The sequence below is a fragment of the Thalia democratica genome, chromosome 5 (genome assembly GCF_965202585.1).
Source record: "Thalia democratica chromosome 5, ktThaDemo2.hap1.1, whole genome shotgun sequence".
NCBI lineage: Eukaryota > Metazoa > Chordata > Thaliacea > Salpida > Salpidae > Thalia > Thalia democratica.
Genome location: NC_139169.1, coordinates 48,526,005 through 48,545,771, shown reverse-complemented (window position 1 = coordinate 48,545,771; position 19,767 = coordinate 48,526,005). Strand labels below are relative to the sequence as shown.

At 24.0% G+C, this 19,767-nt stretch overlaps 2 protein-coding genes across 5 annotated transcripts in view; one reads left to right on the top strand and one right to left on the bottom strand.

Annotated features, from left to right (window-relative positions):
- The window catches only part of LOC145835647 (rapamycin-insensitive companion of mTOR-like), a 47,024-nt gene extending 37,884 nt beyond the window's left edge, over nt 1–9,140 (top strand). The window contains exons 22-34 of the mRNA XM_082943327.1: nt 1,312–1,519; nt 1,728–1,922; nt 2,135–2,241; nt 2,754–2,818; nt 3,318–3,371; nt 3,429–3,478; nt 4,535–4,739; nt 5,637–5,682; nt 6,493–6,580; nt 6,872–7,037; nt 7,616–7,781; nt 8,058–8,196; nt 8,917–9,140. Of these exons, the coding sequence (XP_082799453.1) occupies nt 1,312–1,519; nt 1,728–1,922; nt 2,135–2,241; nt 2,754–2,818; nt 3,318–3,371; nt 3,429–3,478; nt 4,535–4,739; nt 5,637–5,682; nt 6,493–6,580; nt 6,872–7,037; nt 7,616–7,781; nt 8,058–8,196; nt 8,917–8,985 (1,558 nt within the window). The 3' untranslated portion in view covers nt 8,986–9,140. The remainder of the gene's footprint in view (nt 1–1,311; nt 1,520–1,727; nt 1,923–2,134; nt 2,242–2,753; nt 2,819–3,317; nt 3,372–3,428; nt 3,479–4,534; nt 4,740–5,636; nt 5,683–6,492; nt 6,581–6,871; nt 7,038–7,615; nt 7,782–8,057; nt 8,197–8,916) is intronic.
- Nucleotides 9,141–13,055: 3,915 nt separating this feature from the next.
- On the bottom strand, nt 13,056–17,382 carry LOC145837237 (uncharacterized). 4 transcript variants are annotated; one of them, XM_082945028.1, is made up of 9 exons: nt 17,244–17,377; nt 16,852–16,931; nt 16,250–16,319; nt 15,971–16,043; nt 15,394–15,502; nt 15,116–15,192; nt 14,514–14,710; nt 14,274–14,294; nt 13,056–13,422 (listed from the first exon to the last, which is right to left on the bottom strand). In XM_082945028.1, the coding sequence occupies exons 2-9, from the start codon at nt 16,923–16,925 to the stop codon at nt 13,366–13,368; spliced, it is 678 nt and encodes a 225-aa protein (XP_082801154.1). In that variant the 5' UTR covers nt 16,926–16,931; nt 17,244–17,377; the 3' UTR covers nt 13,056–13,365. The 4 variants fall into 4 exon arrangements, with proteins under 4 accessions (XP_082801154.1, XP_082801155.1, XP_082801156.1 ...); XM_082945029.1 differs by lacking the exon at nt 14,274–14,294 and adding an exon at nt 13,993–14,007 and having other exon boundaries at nt 17,244–17,371; XM_082945030.1 differs by lacking the exons at nt 15,971–16,043; nt 16,250–16,319 and adding an exon at nt 16,417–16,439 and having other exon boundaries at nt 15,394–15,616; nt 17,244–17,382.
- Nucleotides 17,383–19,767: the final 2,385 nt, after the last annotated feature.

Below are 19,767 nucleotides of genomic sequence, written 5' to 3'. Positions count from 1 at the left end.
TCCAAGTGCAAGAAACTAAGTTATTAGGACAAAATCAGTTTTGTATAATCTGAAAATTTAGTACTTTCAATATGTATTTGAAGTTAATTTCAAAAAACTTTAATTTTTAATCAGTTTTATTTACATAAATTAAAGAAGACTTACAGTTATCTTCTCAAAATTAATGCCTACGGTTGTTTTTTATGTGTGTTTTACCTCCCTATACATTAAGGGCATAGGGGGTAAAACATTTTTTTCAAACTTATTTTTACTTTTACATGATTAGATAAATTACTTGTTACTTTTTACCACGCTTGTTAAAATTCAAAGTAACTTATGAGATATAACCGATCAAAGTTAGACCGTTCAATATGTTGTTTCTTAGAGGGGAAAATAAAAATGGCAAAAATAAACTATTTTACAAAAAATAAAGTTTGTATGTTTATTTTTTTTTTTTACAAATTATAACACCTGCTTCCTAAAAGTAGCTTTAAATTTATCAAAGATTACTCTGAAAAAGTTTTAAAACAATTGCTCAAAAACTGAAGAAACAGATATAATTTTAATGAAACAGTCTATTTTTGCCCTTTTAAATTGCCCCCTCCAGTAAAGAACCTATTAAACGTTTTAACTTTGGTCGCTTATATCTATCGATGTATAATTTTTTTATAATGTTGTGTTTCCTGGAAATTTAAACTAAATTGCTTTAAAAATGAAGGAGATAGATATTTAGTATTTTTTTTTTAATTCCAAGAAAATTGACCTTGGAAATTTTTGATTCCATACGGTTGTATCGCTTTTTTTAAACTTTTTTATCTCAAAATTTAATTGATTTTTTTGTTCTATAAAAGTTATCGTTTAGTATACACTCTAAGCTTTAAAACAAGAGCCAATGTTAATTTTGTAAAAAAAATGTTGGACCTCCCCTCGTACCCTTAAAATGTATCAAGTGGTGTACGACTCGATAACTAAAAGGTTTTTTTGTGCACCAAGTCCTAGAATCAAATGTTTTCAGCTCTTTTTTTTCGTTAAATAAACAATATTATATTTTAAATTATTTATGAATTTAGTAAATCATTTCAATAAAAAATTAGTTTCCTAGTTTGTGTTCTTTTTTTACGTTTTAATTTCCTTAAAAATTGAAAGTACTTAATAAAAATTAACCTTTAACTATATTATTTTTATACTACATAAAAACGCCAAATAGTTTATCGTTTTTAAAAAAATGTAATCAAAGTTTCAATATTGTATGATTAGAAGTTTTTTTTTAGTATAATTTTCTCCTTTTGTTCAAATCGTGTCATTGAAATCTAAAAAAAATAGTGTTTTTAGAAAGGACCGTGAACAACTTCTTCTACCTTCTCATCTTTACGGAGAACTTTGTAACACTGAACAAGGCGTGCAGCTTTTAAAAGAATATGGTGTCATAAAAAAATTGGTTAAAAAACTTGACGATTCCATTGGAAAATTACAAAGTTCTTCTACCGTGAGACAACAAGAAGCAAACAATCGATCTATCAAGTCTTGTGTGTGGGCTCTGGTTAATTTTAATAAAATTTATCGTAGATATATTTGATTAAACCTATAATATTTTAAAATGTAATATAACGACTACATCGATTACTATATCTTTACTTTATTTTTATTAGCTTGAACTAATTAAGATATTTTTCATCTACTTTTTAAGAAAAAATAAGAATCATAAACATCTGTTAAATTATCAAAGTAATTTTTTTTTTTTTCTGAAGGCCCATGTTGGACTAAAGGATTATGGTTCAGATTTGTTAGTGGAAGCCAATGAATTTAATCAAACAATCAAAAAAATAGACAAATATTCAAGATATCCCACACCCACAGATATTCGAAGCACTTGTTTCTACTGTCTTTCAATGCTTTCCCAAAATAAAAAATGTGAAAATAAGTTATTAGAACTTGGCTGGGACGTTAGTTTGTTTAAAAATTATAAGTATGTAATTAGTAACAAAATTCCAATTGTATATAAAAAAATTCCCATCGTGTTGCCAAACAACTTTTTTGTGTTTTATCTTAGATTTAAAACTAAACTGTACTCCGCGAAATAAAAACGTAAAGAATTATTTAAATCTGACGTTTTTTTTTCAAAAGCAGCATTTTTAATGTTATCAACCTTTCACAGATAACGTACAGGACTGAATATGAATGGAACAAACAACCAGAACAGTCAATTGATGATAGTTACAATGAAGTTTCATCTGTTTCTTCGTTCGATTGTATCACTTCTGTGTAAGTTTTAGAATTATACTTGCTCTATATGTATGTCTTTATAAATTTAGTTTTTAGTTTAACTTATTTTTGGCTTCAATTTTTTTACTAATAGTCGTTATAATATTGTGGCTTATAGCTTTCAGTAAAATTAATAAAATCTACCTGTCTATAATATGTATAAGTTGTAAAAGGTTTCTGGAATATATTTAATATATCCTACAATTTAAGCTTACTGTTTTATTACTTTTTGAGATTATAAAGGTTAAGATTTCTAATCTAGTCAAAATACTTAGAAGGAAGAAGTATTTTTGTTATTTATATACAAAAATATTTAATTATATAACAAAAAACAGTCTTATACAGCCTTTTCTTATAGCTGTATAAAAACAGCTGTATAAGACTGTTTTTTGTTATATAATTAAATAAACATATAAAAAGGTATGTTTGTATTGTATAAATATATATATATGTGTGTACCTACTGTTGAAACGTAATGTTTAGAATAAAACTGATGCATTGTAAAATTACAGATCAAGTAAATCTTCCTTAGAATCTATCGATACTCTTGATCTTGAATATGAATCATTTTATCAGGGTTAGTTATGTTTCTTTTATTAGAAAATTTATTTATTGTTAAACTTATAAGGGATGTTATACAAAACACCTGCTAAATAGAATAAAAAGTTTTTTAAAATGTTAGTTTCTTGTGTCTTATACTAGTTTTCTTATACTTTTAGACTATCTTTAGTTTTTCAACTCTTGTGTGAATTTTTTTAGTTTTGTTTATAAGATATAAACTAAGGTATAATGTAATAAAAAGTTTAATCCTAGAGATCAAAACAAGCACAGCCTGTCGGAAAATCAAAACTGTTTTTATATAATAAATACTTTTTTGACAGACAACGTTTAGCTGTTCATTAAATATAAACAGCTCTACAGAGTTAAAATTTATTTTTAGAGCTGCTCATATTTAGCACTTAAAATATAGTTTTATATATAGCCTACAGTATAATGCTTTTTATACATTTTAATAAATTATTGAAATCAGTAAATGCTTTATATAATTTTAACTAAGTAATTAATCTTAATTTCAGACAGAGAATCACAAAATGATGACGACACCAGATCAACAAAAAGTTTACTATTAGGTCGATTTTAATTTTATCTTTTACTTTCTCTTTATTAATTAGTTGTTATCTTTTTAGGTTCTTTCAAAAGAAGTAAATCGTTTGTTGTAAAGAAACTGATAAAAAAGGTTTGTTGATGTTTATTTGCTTAATCAGTGCACGCTTTAAAATCCTAACAATTTATAAAGTGTCAATTTTAATATAAAAATCAATGTTAGGTGTATTAATAACTTATAAACAAATTTAGGTAAAACGTAGATAACAACTTATTAATTTGCTAATAAGGTTTACTATCATTTCTAACTAACATGTCTAGTTTAAACAAGTTGTTAATGTTCACAGTTCGAAATCGCTAATTTTTAAATCAAACAAAATATTATGTTTAAAGTAATACTAACTTGTAATATTTTTTTAATTAGTGAAAATTTCACTTTAACACTTTTTTTATAATATAACAGTTAGTTTCAACTGTCACAATACTGTTTTAGTCTTACATACTTTTTACAGACAAGTAATTGTGTGAGACTGACCCAAAATGTCCCGCTAGTTCTTTGTTACTTAAGTTAATAAAGTTAAAAGCTTTAAGTCAACCTTTCAATACGCATATTAAATCTTTTGATTAAGTGTCATTAGCTTTGATAAACCTTTCAGTTGATAACTAATTGCTTGGGGTCAAGCCAGAGTTTACAAATATTATCATTGGCTATTACAAAAAAGCTTAAAATATGAATAAAAAATGTTAATTTAATATTTACTATACCAGTTTTAAATATAAAATTATTTTGAATTTTTTTTTTTTTAAACCTCAATAACAACAACAGCAACAACAACCTTTCGTACTTGTTATATAATTTCAAGGTAGAAAGAGTTTTCTGGTGTTTGTTTTTTATTTACTTGTACTTAAACTAGTTAAACTCTTTTATTATAAAAAATACTAACTTCAAAAAAAATTGTTTTGAAACTACCACTTTGTTGCTGTTTTGTAAGTCATCGTCGAAGCCTAAATTGTTTTTTTTAATTTTACTCACGTATAGAATTACTTTATGAAATTAGAAATTTGTTATATAAATAAAATAAAAATACATAAGAAAATATAAAATATAATTTTCAAAACTATTTTCAAAGTAGGTTTCACTTAACCTGTAAGTAACAAATTACTAATTATTGTATTGATAATCTTTTAGAAATATCGATCACCTTCAATAGTGTCTGATCTTTCTATAGCAAGCAGTTCAAGCAAAGTTAAAAACTCAGTCACTACGACTAAGAGACGAAAGTCGATAGTTTCAAGAATTAACGCTCGCTTATCTTTTCGTGATAACTCCAACAAGCAAGCTAAAAACAAAAATAACAACAGAAAAGCTAGCAGAAGCAAAATACATGCTCCAAGTAAAGTTAAATTTTACATACATATTTTTAATATTTAATTAGTTTTTTTTTTGATAGTTAGTAACTGTTTAGAATTTTAGATACTTGTTAAAAAATTATCTTACATACATAATCTAAAGTATGATTAGTTAACCTTAACTATTATCTCAGTTTCCTGAAAGGTTGTTTTTAGTAAATACATATGAAATTATTAAAAGAAATAGTTTTGTAAGCATATTTTTTGTATAACTTAGGTATTTGTGCAAGAAACAAAGCATTAAGTAAAGCAAAATAAAATAAAAACTGAATGTTATTAAATTATTGACTATCAAACACATTTAAACTTACTCAAACTTTTTGAACTTTATACCACGTTTCTTTTTTACAATCAAATCAATATTATTTTTTTATTTACATACCTAAACTTTTACTAATGAACTTGATTTATTTTTAAACTAAAGCTCAAAAATATGCAAATGTTTCTATTTTTTGGCTACTACTGTTTTGTAGTGACTTAAATCTTTTTTTTTTTCCAAGAGTTAAAACCTTGTAGTTAGTTACAAACAGTTTATAAAATCGTATTAATTTTAATTTTCTATTATTAAAACTTTTTATGCAATCTTGATTAAAAGTAACATTGTTTTCTCATACAATTGTATAACCAAAAAAATAGGTACAAATTTTTTTAGGCATGAATTTGTATTAAAAAGGATAAATCAAATATTTTTAAGTTTATAAGTACAAAACACGTGTTTTAAACTTTTTGAGTTTTTATTTATTCATCTATAATATTAATATGTTTGTTTGCCTAAGAAATTTTTAATAAAACAGTTTGTTATCATTTAAAACTCGCTAAAATGTTTTGAAATTAATCGTACATGATTTTAACTACGTAATAAACATTTTATTTCATCTCAGTGCAAGAAGACAGTTTCAGAAAAAACATAAAAGTCGAAGAAGAAACGTAAGTAAACATTGAATACAATATTTTTGTTTAACTGTTTTTAAAGTTTTATTTAACAATAGACATATATATTAGCTTGTAGTGTTATCTAAAAAATATTATTTATTTTAAAAATGTTCAAAAAAATAAGGAAAAGTTAAATTGTTTTAAAAGGTAGAGTATTTTATTTCAAAAAATGTTTTAAGTTTTATAAAATCTTATTAAAAACAAGTCTTTAATACATAAAAATCAATGAGATTTTTTAAATGACCACAATCGTTATTATTAACCATTTAGAATTTTAGCCTAATGAAGTATTAAGAACATGTTTTAATTATTTTAATTATATTTTTCTGAGTATATTTATTTTTTTGAAGCTCTTAAAGCATTTTGATAACTTGGTACTTCTACAAATGATGTAAACTTTATTTAATAATATACTTTTTTTTTAAATACTACAATAAATTTACTAATAATAACAAATTATGCAGTATCCTTCTTTTATTAATAATAACAAATTATGCAGTATCCTTCTATTATTAATGATAACAAATTATACAGTATCCTTATTTTATTAATAATAACAAAATTTAATACAAAGATGTATTTGAATATTAGTTGACAATTATAATTTTATCTTTATTTTTAAAATTTTAGTGTTTAAGTCAAAAATTTACCACTTTATTTTAAAGATTCCACGTTCCCATTAGTTCAACTGATTATTTTTTGTTTCATAGCATGTTTTAAACTCTTCATATTATATAGAAAAAAAAAATTATAAAAATATTTAAAATTATAGTTAAAATAATTTTGGCATTTTTTTTCAAACAGATGTAGCTTTAAAAAAAATGATTGGAATTCATTTGATGTCAAATTTATCGGGTCTTGCACGCCATCTTCAATACCAGACTTTTTTCACGTTGGTTTTTTTTCAGTTTTATAACTTCTACTAGAATCATCAACTCTTACTTCTAAACAAAAAATTGATTGTTTTTTTTTTTTGCTTTTTTAATTACCAAAATAAAGTTTTATACTTGATAAGTTATAATTACTTTTGTTGTAAGTCCTAATTCAACTAAGAGTGCTGATTTTAGTTCTAGTATTTCGTTGCGAATAAATATCTATACAACTATATTAAAAAAGATTATCTAATTCTAATTCTTAAAAAATAAATATATGAAAAGTTATTAACATTTTATATTCAAAAAAGACGGAAGAAACTCCGGTAGACGTGGAATGTAAAAATGATGAGTTTCAGGAAAAGTTGATATCTGACGTTGATGCTTTAGACCTTAAACACGAAATAAAACCAGTTAATCAATCAAAATCTAGAAGTATAGCTGGTACATTAGCAAAAGAGCTAAGGCGTTCAAAAGGTAAATAACTAATGTACAGAACGTAGTTAAGACTTTTTTCATGAAAAAACCATGCTTTAAGTTGCTACTTTTAAAACCATGTCAAGTTTTTAATAATTTTTTTTTATGATATACATGATCTTAAATTAACTATTTCAAAAGTTTAATTTGCATGACTCATGTTTATAATTTAGTCTTACTTTTATTAGTAAACATAAATTTCTAAAGCTAATACTAATTTACTTTATTTTAGGTGGTAAATTAAATTTAAGTTTGCTTTAACTTTTTCTACACCATAGTCACCAAAACTTATTGAATAGTTTAATCTATTAAAGATTTATACAATTTGTTTTATCCTAACTAGCATGAGTGCTTAAAACTACTTGCTAGTTTTTATTATCAAAACAATTTATCACAGTGTTTAACTCATAGTAAGTTGTTTACTTTCTTGTTTTGTACTTAACTTAAATTAAGAGTTTTTGTTCATAAAGCTTTATGAGCTTAGTCAATTATAAAGTTCAAAATTCTGATTTTGTTTTTAAAATCCTTTTTTTTTTTGTTAGTAATTTATATTTTGATAACCAGTCTTAATTTTATAGAAAATCTAATTCACGAAAACACGATGGCTAGTAGAACTGACAGTTCTTATAAAAACCTTAGAAGTATTACAAATGATCCTGATACGTTCAATGAGCTGTTTATGCTGCATATATCATATTTGGGCACCCATAAATACTCAGTTAAAGCTGAAAATTTTTTGCTTCAGTTAGTTATATTTTTAAAAGCATATACAGTGTAAATAATAGTTACAGTTTTAATAGATTATTTCATATTATTTTCTTTAATGACTATTTTTATTACACTTCAAGTTTTTGTATAAAAAGTTTATAACTTCAAAGGTACGGATTTTGAATAGAATGGCATAAAATTATTTTAGTTTTGAATTTTTTAATTAAATAAAACTAGTTTACTTTGTAACGTGTAATCCTAAATTTTTGCAAACTATTAAGATTAACATGCTTAAAATACTTTATTTTTTAGAGTGCAGTATCACAACGCCGAAGTGTTTAACAACGAGCAATTGTATTGTAATGTCATTCGCAGCATGATATCACAAAGGTTCAGAATTTATCAGCGAAGATTTGTGCAAGAACTTTTCTCTAAAGTTAACTTTGATCAGGTTCCTTTTAAGTTCTTTTTTTGAGAAGTTTATAATTTTTGTTATTAGTTTGCTGTGTTTCCAGTTTTATTTTTCGAATTATATAGCTTAATAATTCTTAGCAATATTAAATAAACTTTTCTTATAAATTTTTTTAGTTCATATACAGACAAGATTAGCTTTTTGCTACAATCTTTATTAATATATTAAAAATTCTTATATGAAAATTCAAATTCGGACAATTCAACTTCTTAAATAAATGTTTAAAGGGCCACATCTCAAAAATTAATATTTATTTGATAAATATATAAAGCACGTATGTAGGTTTAATTAATAGCTAACATACAAATAAATTGTATCTACAAACACTTTTTATGTTTTGGAAAAAAATATTTATTAAAAAAGAATTTTATAAATCACTATAAACTCCTATATTTCGAAACTTATTTTAGCTGTATATCTAAAAGTATTTAATATTTTCAAAGAAAAAGAATTGTTTGTAGGTATTAATTTTACATAAATAGGCATTTTTTATTTTATTAAAATATGTATTTCTTTTTGAGTTGTATCCAATCAAAAAAATAATTTGAATTGATAATTAATAATAAATTAACTAAAATATTTTATCAATCAACTCAAAATTAAAATATAATTTTTTGATGATAAAACTATTATTTACATACTATAGAAAACATAAGCAGTAGATGAATGCTTTATTTTTAATTTTAACAAAAAAAACAGGTATTAGCAAAAGGAGATGAGTCAATTGATTTAATGGAAGATTGCATGCGAATTTCAGTAACGAAATAAGAATTCTTGTATGTTATTCAATGAGGAAAGCTTCGATTATCAATTTAGTACAATATATTTTACTTAAACTGTTTTTAAAGTCTATCAAATGAATATTTTACGTTATGGGTCACAAATTATTAAATGTATTAATTTTTTTTTAATAAATAGCTGATTGTTAAAAGCAACTCATTTTTGTAGTTTTTAAAATAATTAACGTATTTAAATATAAAAGTAAATTAAAATTCTTTCAATGTTTTTTGATCAATAATAATCAGTTTTTCTAAAAAGTTATTTTACTTAAAGGTAGATTAAAATTATAAATATTGTTTAATGTTGTAAAAATCAGAAAGTAAAAATTTAAACATAATTAATATTTTTACAAGTTATCCTTCTTTGAAAATTTACATTTGAATCAACTAACCAATAGTAGACAAATATAAAATCCTTTATGTAACACAATTTATAACTACGTCGATGGAATTTATCTAAATGAAATAGATATGAGTAAAAAATCATCGGATATGAATTTACTTTAATAAGAAGTCATCAGATGGTAAAAAATTCAAGTTGGTTCTAGATGAGAACTGATAGTATTCTGTTTATAATTAAGCTGCTATAAATGAGAGCTTACCAGTTTTAAGCTATAGTTTAAGTAAATTAAAACAAATGCGATGTATCAAAAGTAATAATATGTATCAAGTATACTTCAAATGTAAATCTATCATACTTTGACAAACATAACATTAGTATAATATTATTTTTTGTTTTTCTAAAATCTGTTTAAATACATACTTTCAAAAATGCAAAATTTAGCTACAGCCAATTATAGAAACGTTGCATTCTAAATTTTTTATAGTTTCTGTTAGAGTTTCACCCTCAACAAGATTTTATATAATTGATACATTATCAAAAAATGGTTCTTTTTTGCCCAAAAAGTTTTGCAAAAAGTATTAGAGTCAGTTGCTTTTTTAATCAAGATTTTATTTCAAATAAACTATATGTGAAAAACAGTTAGTTAAAATATTTCATTTACGATAAACCTTAACTATACAAATTTTTTAAATAAAGGTACAGTTACTTTAGTCATTAAACCATTTATTTTCCTTTTTCAACAAATGTTATACTAAAAACATTTTACTAATTAAAATGAAATTGTATGGAAATAAACCAAAATATACTTTCAATTTAAAAACATTTCACTTTATTTTTAAAAAAGGTTTATTTTTAATCAGAAACCCAAACTTCGTCCTAAAAGTATTTTATTCGTGATGTTTACAGGCTTTTAACTTTAAAAATATATTTTTACATTTTCAGTCTTTAAACCAGTGGTCTTCAAAGTGTGCACGAAATTTATTTTGGGGTGCATGAATCGTAATTTGAAAAATTGACTTAAATTTTCAAACTTGGACTAGATATTCTAGAGATGATGATGAAGAGCAAAAAAAAAGTATTAAGGGTTTTTATGGTTGTTTTTTGTAAAGTCTTTAAAAAACTCTGCACTAGATATTACGGAAAGTTTGAAACTTATACTAGATATTTGCACATTGGGGTGCACAAAACTTTAGTGTGTTCTTTTTCTGAATGCAACTGAAATGAAAACATCTTAAAATTATGTGCTTAATTTGACTATACTATTGCTGAATTTAAAATATTTTTTTTTAATTTCATATACGTTTTTTCACTACTGTTAGATAAGCACGCGCGAAAATTGGGTACATATTAAAATGGTTGAGCCAGCCAAATAACTTAAATTACTACTACTGCCACTAAATTACAAACAATTAAGTAACTAAACTTTTCAGACGTCATTACTGTTTTTGATGCGTTTAAAGAAAAGAAAAGAACTATGCGAAAACAGATAGTACTGATTTTAGGTATATTACTTTGTCCTGGACTAAAACGTTAAAATGTATCCAAGTGGTGTACGACTCGATTACCGAAAGGTTCTTTTGTGCACCAAGTCCTAGGACTAGATACTTTGAGCGCTTTTTTGTCGTTCAATAAACAATACTTTGAACTATATATAACAACAACATATTTGTTGGTTTCTTTTAACATAGCTCACATATAATCATTCAAAATACTAGTATATAAACACAGATGATGAATAAATTTAAAAGGCAGAAGGAATAACTGCATACGCTATAACGAAATTTACATACTAACCGAACTTAAGAGGCAATTGCTGCTTATATATTTATTAGACCAAAGAATAGAATTTCTCTTTGATAAAGTTTCTAAAGAACATTTTAACTATTTTAGCTAGCTATTAACTTGGTTAAAAGCTCTAGCACAAATTTAGTTCCCAGACTACAGAGTACAAATACTAAAAAAAATCAGTTATAACAAAACTCTACTGAAACTTCGAAACTAAAATTAATACATACTTATAGGAATGTGACTTACTGTTGAAGTCGATTGTAAAAATAACTAGTCAAACAAAGATAAATTTTAGTTGGATGTTTAGTTCCTCGTTTTTCAATCTTTTAATTTCTTGCCAAACTTTTTTTAAATATGTGATAGCTTTCCAGTGGCAGCTTATTTTCAAAAAATAAGTACTTTTATCTTTTCTCAACTATAAAATTATAGAAAGTGTTTTACTAAAGTTTCATTTACACAATCACTTTTTCTGTTAATCACATTTAATTAGCTTTGAAAATATAAATTTTATATAGCAATACAATATTATAAAATATTATTAGACTATTAATATTTTAAAATAGCTTAATTATTACCTCTTAAATGCAACGGTTAGAACAGCTATAAGAAGGAACGGTTATTTGCATTACATTAAAATGTAATGGTTATTTGTATTTAAAAGGTATGTTAAAGTAACTAGAAGTTCAACATTATTATATTCTTTGAGTCATAATTTAATTCTTAAAATAAAACGTGACGTAAGTACTGATTTTGAACACATGTTATAAAATATTTAACAACCTAGTAAATGTAAGTCTTGGTCTTAATTTTGATTTATCTTATGCTTTTTATTAAGATATTCTTACTATTGTGTAATAGATACTATGGATATAAAACTTCTTTTTAGATTAATATAATTCTCTATAATGAATGTTATTTCATTCAATACATTTCTAAAGTCCTATTGTTTTATTAATTTTATATAAATAAAGTTATACAACATTAATTAATCAAAATTTTATTTGTAAAGTGAAACTTAGTGTTACAAATAATTTTTGATTAATTAATGTTGTATATTTGTATCCTTATTTTTAAATAAGTTGAGAACTATTTTTGTTCAATTTAGAACCTTAAATATGAATCTAAATAAAGTTGGTAAATTTGTTCTAAAGTTTTAATGTTTGTACTTTTTTTATATTGTGATAATTTATATAAAATATTTACTTATTCATATGCTCGTAAGTAATAATTGTTAAATTATATGTTTGTTATTGAAATATTTTATAATTATACAACAATATAGTAAGAACTGTAGCAAGCTCTAAAAACTCTAAAACTATGTTATCAATTTATCGTAGAAAAACGTCGTTTGTTTTAATAAGTTATCTGTTTCTTATTAATTGTTACATTAGCTACTATAAAATTCAACTTAATTGCTCTTCAAAAAATTTACTAAATATCAACCAAATATTTAAAAATCATTACTGTTTTTTGTAAGCCACGTGTAACATAAGGTACTTCAATAGTTTAGTAAACATGCGTAATAATATTTAAGTGTTTTCAGCACAACTATAACAAGTTTATTGATTTTTATAAACTTTTTGATTACTGTTGAACTTAATTGTTCAGTGTCCTTTTTCAAGTGCATTAGAAGTTTTACATTTGTTACGCTAATTGGCTATTTTATTTTGTAGCTTTGTTTTATAAAAATTACACAATAAGTTTTGCTTCCACGAACTTATTTTCTTAAGTAATTATATTAAACAGTTTCCCAGAACTGTTAAAAGAAATTTATTATCAAATAATTTGAACTTAAAATAATAAAAGTTTAATAGGTAATTACTAACATTTTAAATTTTAACTTCTTATTCAGTACAATATTTTGTTTAAAAGTAAATAAGAAAATCATTAAACAACTTTTTTAATATGATAATAAAAAAACAATAAACTATGTTCTTTGAAATTTATTTTTTACAAATGAAGTGTTGACGATCAAAACAAACGAAATATTTGAATTCAAATTAGTAATATAAATACAATTTTCAATCGACATATATACTTTTTTACATTAATATTACAAAAATTGCACAAATTTCCCATTAAATATATAAATGCTTGGAAATAAAAATTAAATAAATAAGACTTTTAAATGTAAGTTTATTAAACTTAAAAATATTATCAATAAAAAAGGAACATCTTTAAACTAAATTGATGTCTTATAATATTGAAACTACAAATTTTTAGTCACAAAGATTCTTCTTACAATTCACCTCCACGTCTTCCAGCGTTTGCTTTCATTGCGTTGTAGTATTGTTGCTATATTTAAAAAAAATTGATTACTACTCGTACTTTATAAGCTAAATTAAGCTTTTTCAAAGTATTTAATTTAGTTTTTTTTTTATAGTAAGTATCCTGCTATTTTAAGTGATAATGATGCATAAAATTTAAATAGCGGTAAAACATATTCATTAGTTGTTCTTAGAACAAGTATTAAAGCTAAAACAGTTGCTAGATTAAAAATAATTGTGTCTAAAGCAGTCTCAAACAAATTTGAAAAGTTATTAATGCTATCTAAGTATAATTGTTTACTATTAAAAGTATTTTTTAGCTTTATCAATTTTCTTATAAGTAGATGAACTATACAAAACACGTAATGATATCCGCTTTAGTACCTTTAAAAAGAAATGAAACATAGTATTACTTTATTTTTAAGGATAACAGTTAGTAATTCATTCAAAGTATAGTAAGTTTGTACACTTTGATCTCCACATTATTAGCTAGTTCTAAATTTATTTTGTTAGTTCTAAATGCTACAGCTACAAAAAAACTATTTTTATAGTCAATATTAGTACTACAACTATACTACAAATGAAAAACATGACATACCTGTAAGTATGGATACTGCAAAGTGAAAATGAATGTAATGAGTTATGTTGATGAAGTTATGATAAATAACTATGATCAAATAAACTTGACAAACCGTAAGTATTTTAAATTTTGAAAAAGAAAACTAACAATAGTTTACAAAACAAAATGTTTTTAAGTAAATTGTTTACAAATATAGATTTTTTTTACTTAAATATTTTCTTGTAATTTATTACGATGAAAAGGTGACGAAACTATTCTATTGTGAAGCTTAGAATAAATGTATTACTAATTTAACTTACTCCGCGCATTACTTGTTGGTACTAAAAAATTGCGATCTTATTTATCTTTAATTTTTTTAATCAGTATCGTTTCTTAGATTAAAACAAAAACTCCATCAAAAGTTATATATAAATTTTTAATTAATTAATATTTTTTTCAGTTTAATACTAAATAAATAATTAAATAAGTGGTAAATTAACCCTTAAAAAGCGTTTTTTAATCGAACAAGTTTTTTATATCTTAACTATATAAAAACTAACTCCAAGTCTTGCCCAGTAGTTCTTTCTGGCCTGATGTCTCTTGTAGGCAATCATCTTGTTTCTTCTGATAATAGCAGCACGACGACGAGCAGCAAGAATTCTTGCATTTCTTTGTCTAGCCAAGTATGATCGTCTTCTTTGAGCGTTAGCTCCCAACATCATAGCAGCCTTTGCTTTTGACACATCAATTCCGATCTCTAAAAGATGCTTTTTTTTTAATAAGCACAAAACATATTTCTCTACCTATTAAGTATTTTAAACATAGTTCCTATTTTTTGGTAATAAAAATTACCCTGAACTTTTTCGTTTTAGTATTTCCAGTCAAAGCTGCCTTAAGTTTCATTAAAAAAATTACTATTAAAATCTAACTAATAAAAAATTACTTTTTTCTTTTAATAAAAAAAACTAAATTGCATAATTCTTATAATTTCATGGTTTTTTTTGTTTACAATATTTTTTTCAAGAAGGATATGTAACAGTAGTAATTCATACTAGTTGTCAAACATTGTTTTAAAGCTTCTTTGATAAAATAGTATTATGTGTATGTTTACGGGGATACTTCTATTTGATTTTATCCTTTTTTTAAGTGAATCAAAACTAACTTGCTGCCCATTGTTCAACTGCTTTGTGCTCTTTCATGTTTCTAACAAATCGTTGAGCGTTTGGTGATCGAGCAAATCTAAAATATAAGTCTATTAAGAAGAGTTTTAAGCCTTTTTCACTTTGTTTTAAAGTTTATTTGTTTCTAAAAGCTACGAGTTTCTAAAATTTGTTTCACTTTTTTGTAACAGATAACTTTTAAATAAAAATTACGTTTCTTAAAAACTAAAGTTTAAAATCAACGCAGTCATAATAACAAAGAAAATTTAGCGAAGCTCACCGTTCATATTCGGCAATTGTAAGTCTTCCGTCCTTGTTCAAATCCATGTTCTTCCACAATTGCATGTCTTCCAACTCGATTTTTCTTTCTCCTTTGTCATTTGGGGTCTCTGCATCAGAATCACTATCCTCATTATCAGTGTCTTTATCAGAATCCTCTGACTTTTCGTCATCAGATTTATCAGCTTCTTTAATCAATTCCTCAGCTTTTTTATCATCACCGTCTTTATTGTAACATAATCAAAGGTATATTTCATATATAGCATTTAAAACCAGTAATGTTGTTAAGAAATCCAACTAATTTGTTCTTAAAGATGCATGCAATGAATGATGATCATGAATAGATTAATAAAAAAATAGAATTGGATGAATGTCATAAGAAAACCATGTAGAATGTAGATGATGAAGAAAGCTGATGAAATTGATCAAAGAAGCTAAATTTAAGTTATGTAAAAATTTGTTATGCTAATAACCACAAAATGCCTAAATTTAATTTTGTAAAAAACTTAATAACTAATTAATGACTTGCTTTTAAATATTTAGAAAGTAAAAGCAAATAAATTTTGATGACAACTAACTAAAATAAACCCATGGTGGGATTCTTCTACCTCTTCGTCTACGCATATGCATGTGTCGCATTCTTGCCATTTGCTTTTAAAGTGATAATAAAAATTTATGATCGCTAACGCCAACGTGACATAAAGATACTTTTAACAAAAAACTAAATGAATTTACACAACAAAATTATTTTTTATTTTTGCTTTACACGTGATGAAAACTGTTTTGTTAAATCAAAGAAAAATAAAACTTTCAAGTAATGAAATATAGATTGTATTGCAAAGTTTTTTGAAATTTACCAGTTGACGAGCTCTTAATGCACGCAATTGTCTTGCACGATACGCCATCAAGCCTCTACGTCTCTGAAGACTACATTAATGCGTAAATAAGAGGAAAAATGATGATGATGATGAAAATGATAATGATGAAGGTGATGAAATATGAAAAAAAAAATAAAGTTATTTACCTGAAACTTCTACTCCATCGTCACTGTATTTTAAAGGTTTTGTTTTTATTAAAATCATAAAATGATATATCAAGTTTTTAAACATACTCATGATTTTATCTAAGATTTTATTAAACTTGAATATAAAAACATTTTTTTGCTTTAAATTATAATTTTAAGTATTTATAAATATGTTTAACAAGTGTTACACTATAACACAAGTTGTTTATACTTAAAATTTGTTTCAAGTATTGTAAATGTGATGTTTATTAACAAGCTGTTTTCAAAAACCTCAAGAAATTATTTTAAGTTAAAAATGTGTAGCATTGTGTTTATATATCATTATTTCGATTATATTAATGAAAGTTTTAAAAAGTGTTCATATGTGTTATTATATACACAATTTTAAATAAAAATAAATAAATACACATTTTTGTAATGTTTAATATTACTTACGCTTGTGCGTCGACATTCATCATCATTGGAAGAAGAATAGCAAGAGCCAGTAAAAGTACCAAGTGTAATTTCATCTTTGTCTAAAAAAAATAGTTAATAACTTCAAAACCTCTTTTTAAAAACTTAAAAAACAAGTAAGAAACCTTTTTTCTTTTTTAAACATATAAAAAAACTTCAAATTTACTACAAAATTTTTCAAACAGTACTGATTTTAATCAATGAAAACTATTGTTTCAAACATAAAGAAAACATTTTTAAACAAATAAAAACAAAAAAAATTAAAGTTTATCTTTAAAATAACTTTAAACGTACTTAACTTATACACCTTTTATAAAACTATAAAATGATTTTATTTGTTTATTGTAAAGCGTATAACTGAAATATATTTCTACCTTATTCAATTTCAAGTCCAAATTATACCGTTAAACAAGTCAGTTGTAGAATTTCAACTTGACAGCATTGGTTATATACTTAATTTTTTTTTTAACCACGTGACCAAACTGTTTCCAATCAAAATCGACCAACTACTAACTAATGGTCTCAACGATTAGTACCGTCCATGTGTCGACGGCAATTGATGGACGATGGTACTCAAAATAGCAACGAGACTCTTCAGTTGCATCGTTCTTTCACTGCCTTACACGTCACAAACTCTAAAATTGATGTCATAATACAGAACGTGTTTGAAAATTTTACTCGTATGTCATTGTTTTATAAATGTTTGCTTTCGCTAGATTTAAAGTTTTAAAAGTGTTTCGCTAAAAAACATCACGTATGTTTTAAAGCCACGTTTTCAAAAGAATAAAAAGAAAACTTCTTTATTTAAGCAATTTTACATACGAAATTTTTAAATTTGTTTATTTTATTTTTTTCAATTTTTAGTAATTAGCTTCGATCATTCAAAAGTAAACTTTATTAGATTTATTTACTTCAGTAGTTTTACTTAGAATATTTAATTTGTTAAATACTTATAGATTAAACGGCCAACTTTTAAAAATTTTAACATTATTGTGTTTACTAATTTATAATATGAACTTTTAACTTTTTATATTTTTAAGAAACTTTTTTTTTTGCAATATTAAAAATGTTGTCCTATATAAATTAATCGTTGATTATGTTTTTCGTATAATTTTTACGCTATAATTTAAATACTAGAAATACTTTACGCTGCTGTAGTATAGTTTTGTTTTAGGATTTAATGTTATCAAATGTTCTTTTCAAAAAATGTACTTAGCGATTACTATCACTTAGCTTGTCTACACTTTACTTTTACAGTAAATATAACATATATATATATTTAAAAGTAGATATCGTAGATAAAAAAAAAATTATGCAAAACGCTTTTTAAAATTTTAAAATTATATTAATTTAAATTAGCTATAAATTAATATGGTTTAAAATAGTGTAATACAGCTTTTTTTAAATTGCTTCTCTGATTATACCAATTTGTCCTTTAAAAATCAGATTGTTGAAATCCTACTAATGTACAAAAGAAATCGCTTCATATTCAGAATATTAAAAAAACATTTTATTTTCTAAGATAATAATAAATTTTCTTATATCAAAAACATAATTTATAATTTGATTAATTATTAAAACATCAAAAACTTATATACTAGAGAAAATAAGTTTGTTTTGTGGTGTTAGTTTCTGCAAACTTACCCTCAAAAATGATGATTAAATTTAAAATTATTTTTTAAAGGGTTAAAAAAGAAGGTTTTTAGATTATTTTTTAATTCTGTTAATACTTTTTTATTACAATACATTGATTTAGTAAAGATAGCGATTTTGAAAACTTTAAGCAATAAAGTTGAAGATATTGATTACATTAAGACCTATTGTATAAGAATGGATATCTTCCAAGTTAGTAAGTAGAACAATTAAATCTAATTTAAATGGTTTAGAAGGAGATAAGGAAATTTGAAAAGAAAAATGGGTTATCACCTTACAAATTTCATTAAAAAAATATATGTTTCTCTTTAATGTGATATTAAGGCACTAATAAGTTCTAAATTTTCTGCTGCAAAACCCAGAATAATTTTACCTTAAGTCCTATGTTGACACCTGAAGGCAAAGACCGTATATACACGTTTTGATAAAAGCATGGTTATATACGAATTTACTTGTTATTGTAACAATAACTATATCAATCAGTTTAACAACAAGACAGCTTATAAAAAGGATTAAAGAGCGTATACCTACTTGCGTTGATAAGAAGAAATCATATGAGAAAAAATAAATAAATCTATTAAAATTATTAATGCCGTTAAAACATTTGTCATTGCTCAGACACTTAGTCTATAAAAAAAAGTTAAAACTTGTTTAAAAAGATGTATTAACTTTATAAAATCATTGTTAAAAAAAATTCAAAGCTATCTACAAGTACAACTATATTTATTGTGTTTTCTTCTAAGTTTGAGTTTAGTGAAATAAACCAGCTATGTTAAGGCTGAAAAATAAATCATTATTTTAGAGTTATTTAATTTATCTTTCAACTTTAACATACAAAGGTTTGTTTTTTTTAATTATATAGAAAAAACAGGTAAAAATAGCAAAAAATTAAAAGCTTCGTTTTATTATTTTGATTGTTTATGTTCGGTATTTGTCACTTATCAGAGTTCAGTAAAGTACAAAGCTTCTGAAATTCAATTTAGTGTGATATTTTTCTATTTTTGATGCAATGTAAGTACATATAAAATTTTTAAGCGTATCATAAAGTGGATTGGTAAGCGGTTATTGACTTTTTTTTTGACTAGAAAAGTAGACTGATAGTTACACATTAATAAAAAACTAGGTTTATTCTTTTTTAAACTGTTAAAAATTTTTTTTTTTCTTTTATTCTTCAAGTATTTTAAATTTTTGTAAGTTTAAACGTGGCCAGTTTTTGTTAACTTTTTTTACAAAAAAAACCGAAAT

What these genes read in the sequence shown, in the direction of transcription:
- LOC145837237 (XM_082945028.1), bottom strand. Translation starts at nt 16,925, where the DNA reads ATGAAATTACACTTGGTACTTTTACTGGCTCTTGCTATTCTTCTTCCA. An exon ending in CATTAAGAGCTCGTCAACTG is followed by an intron (nt 16,044 to 16,249) that starts GTAAATTTCAAA and finishes TCACTTTAAAAG; the next exon opens with CAAATGGCAAGAATGCGACA. An exon ending in ACCAACAAGTAATGCGCGGA is followed by an intron (nt 13,423 to 14,273) that starts GTAAGTTAAATT and finishes TTTTAAATATAG; the next exon opens with CAACAATACTACAACGCAAT.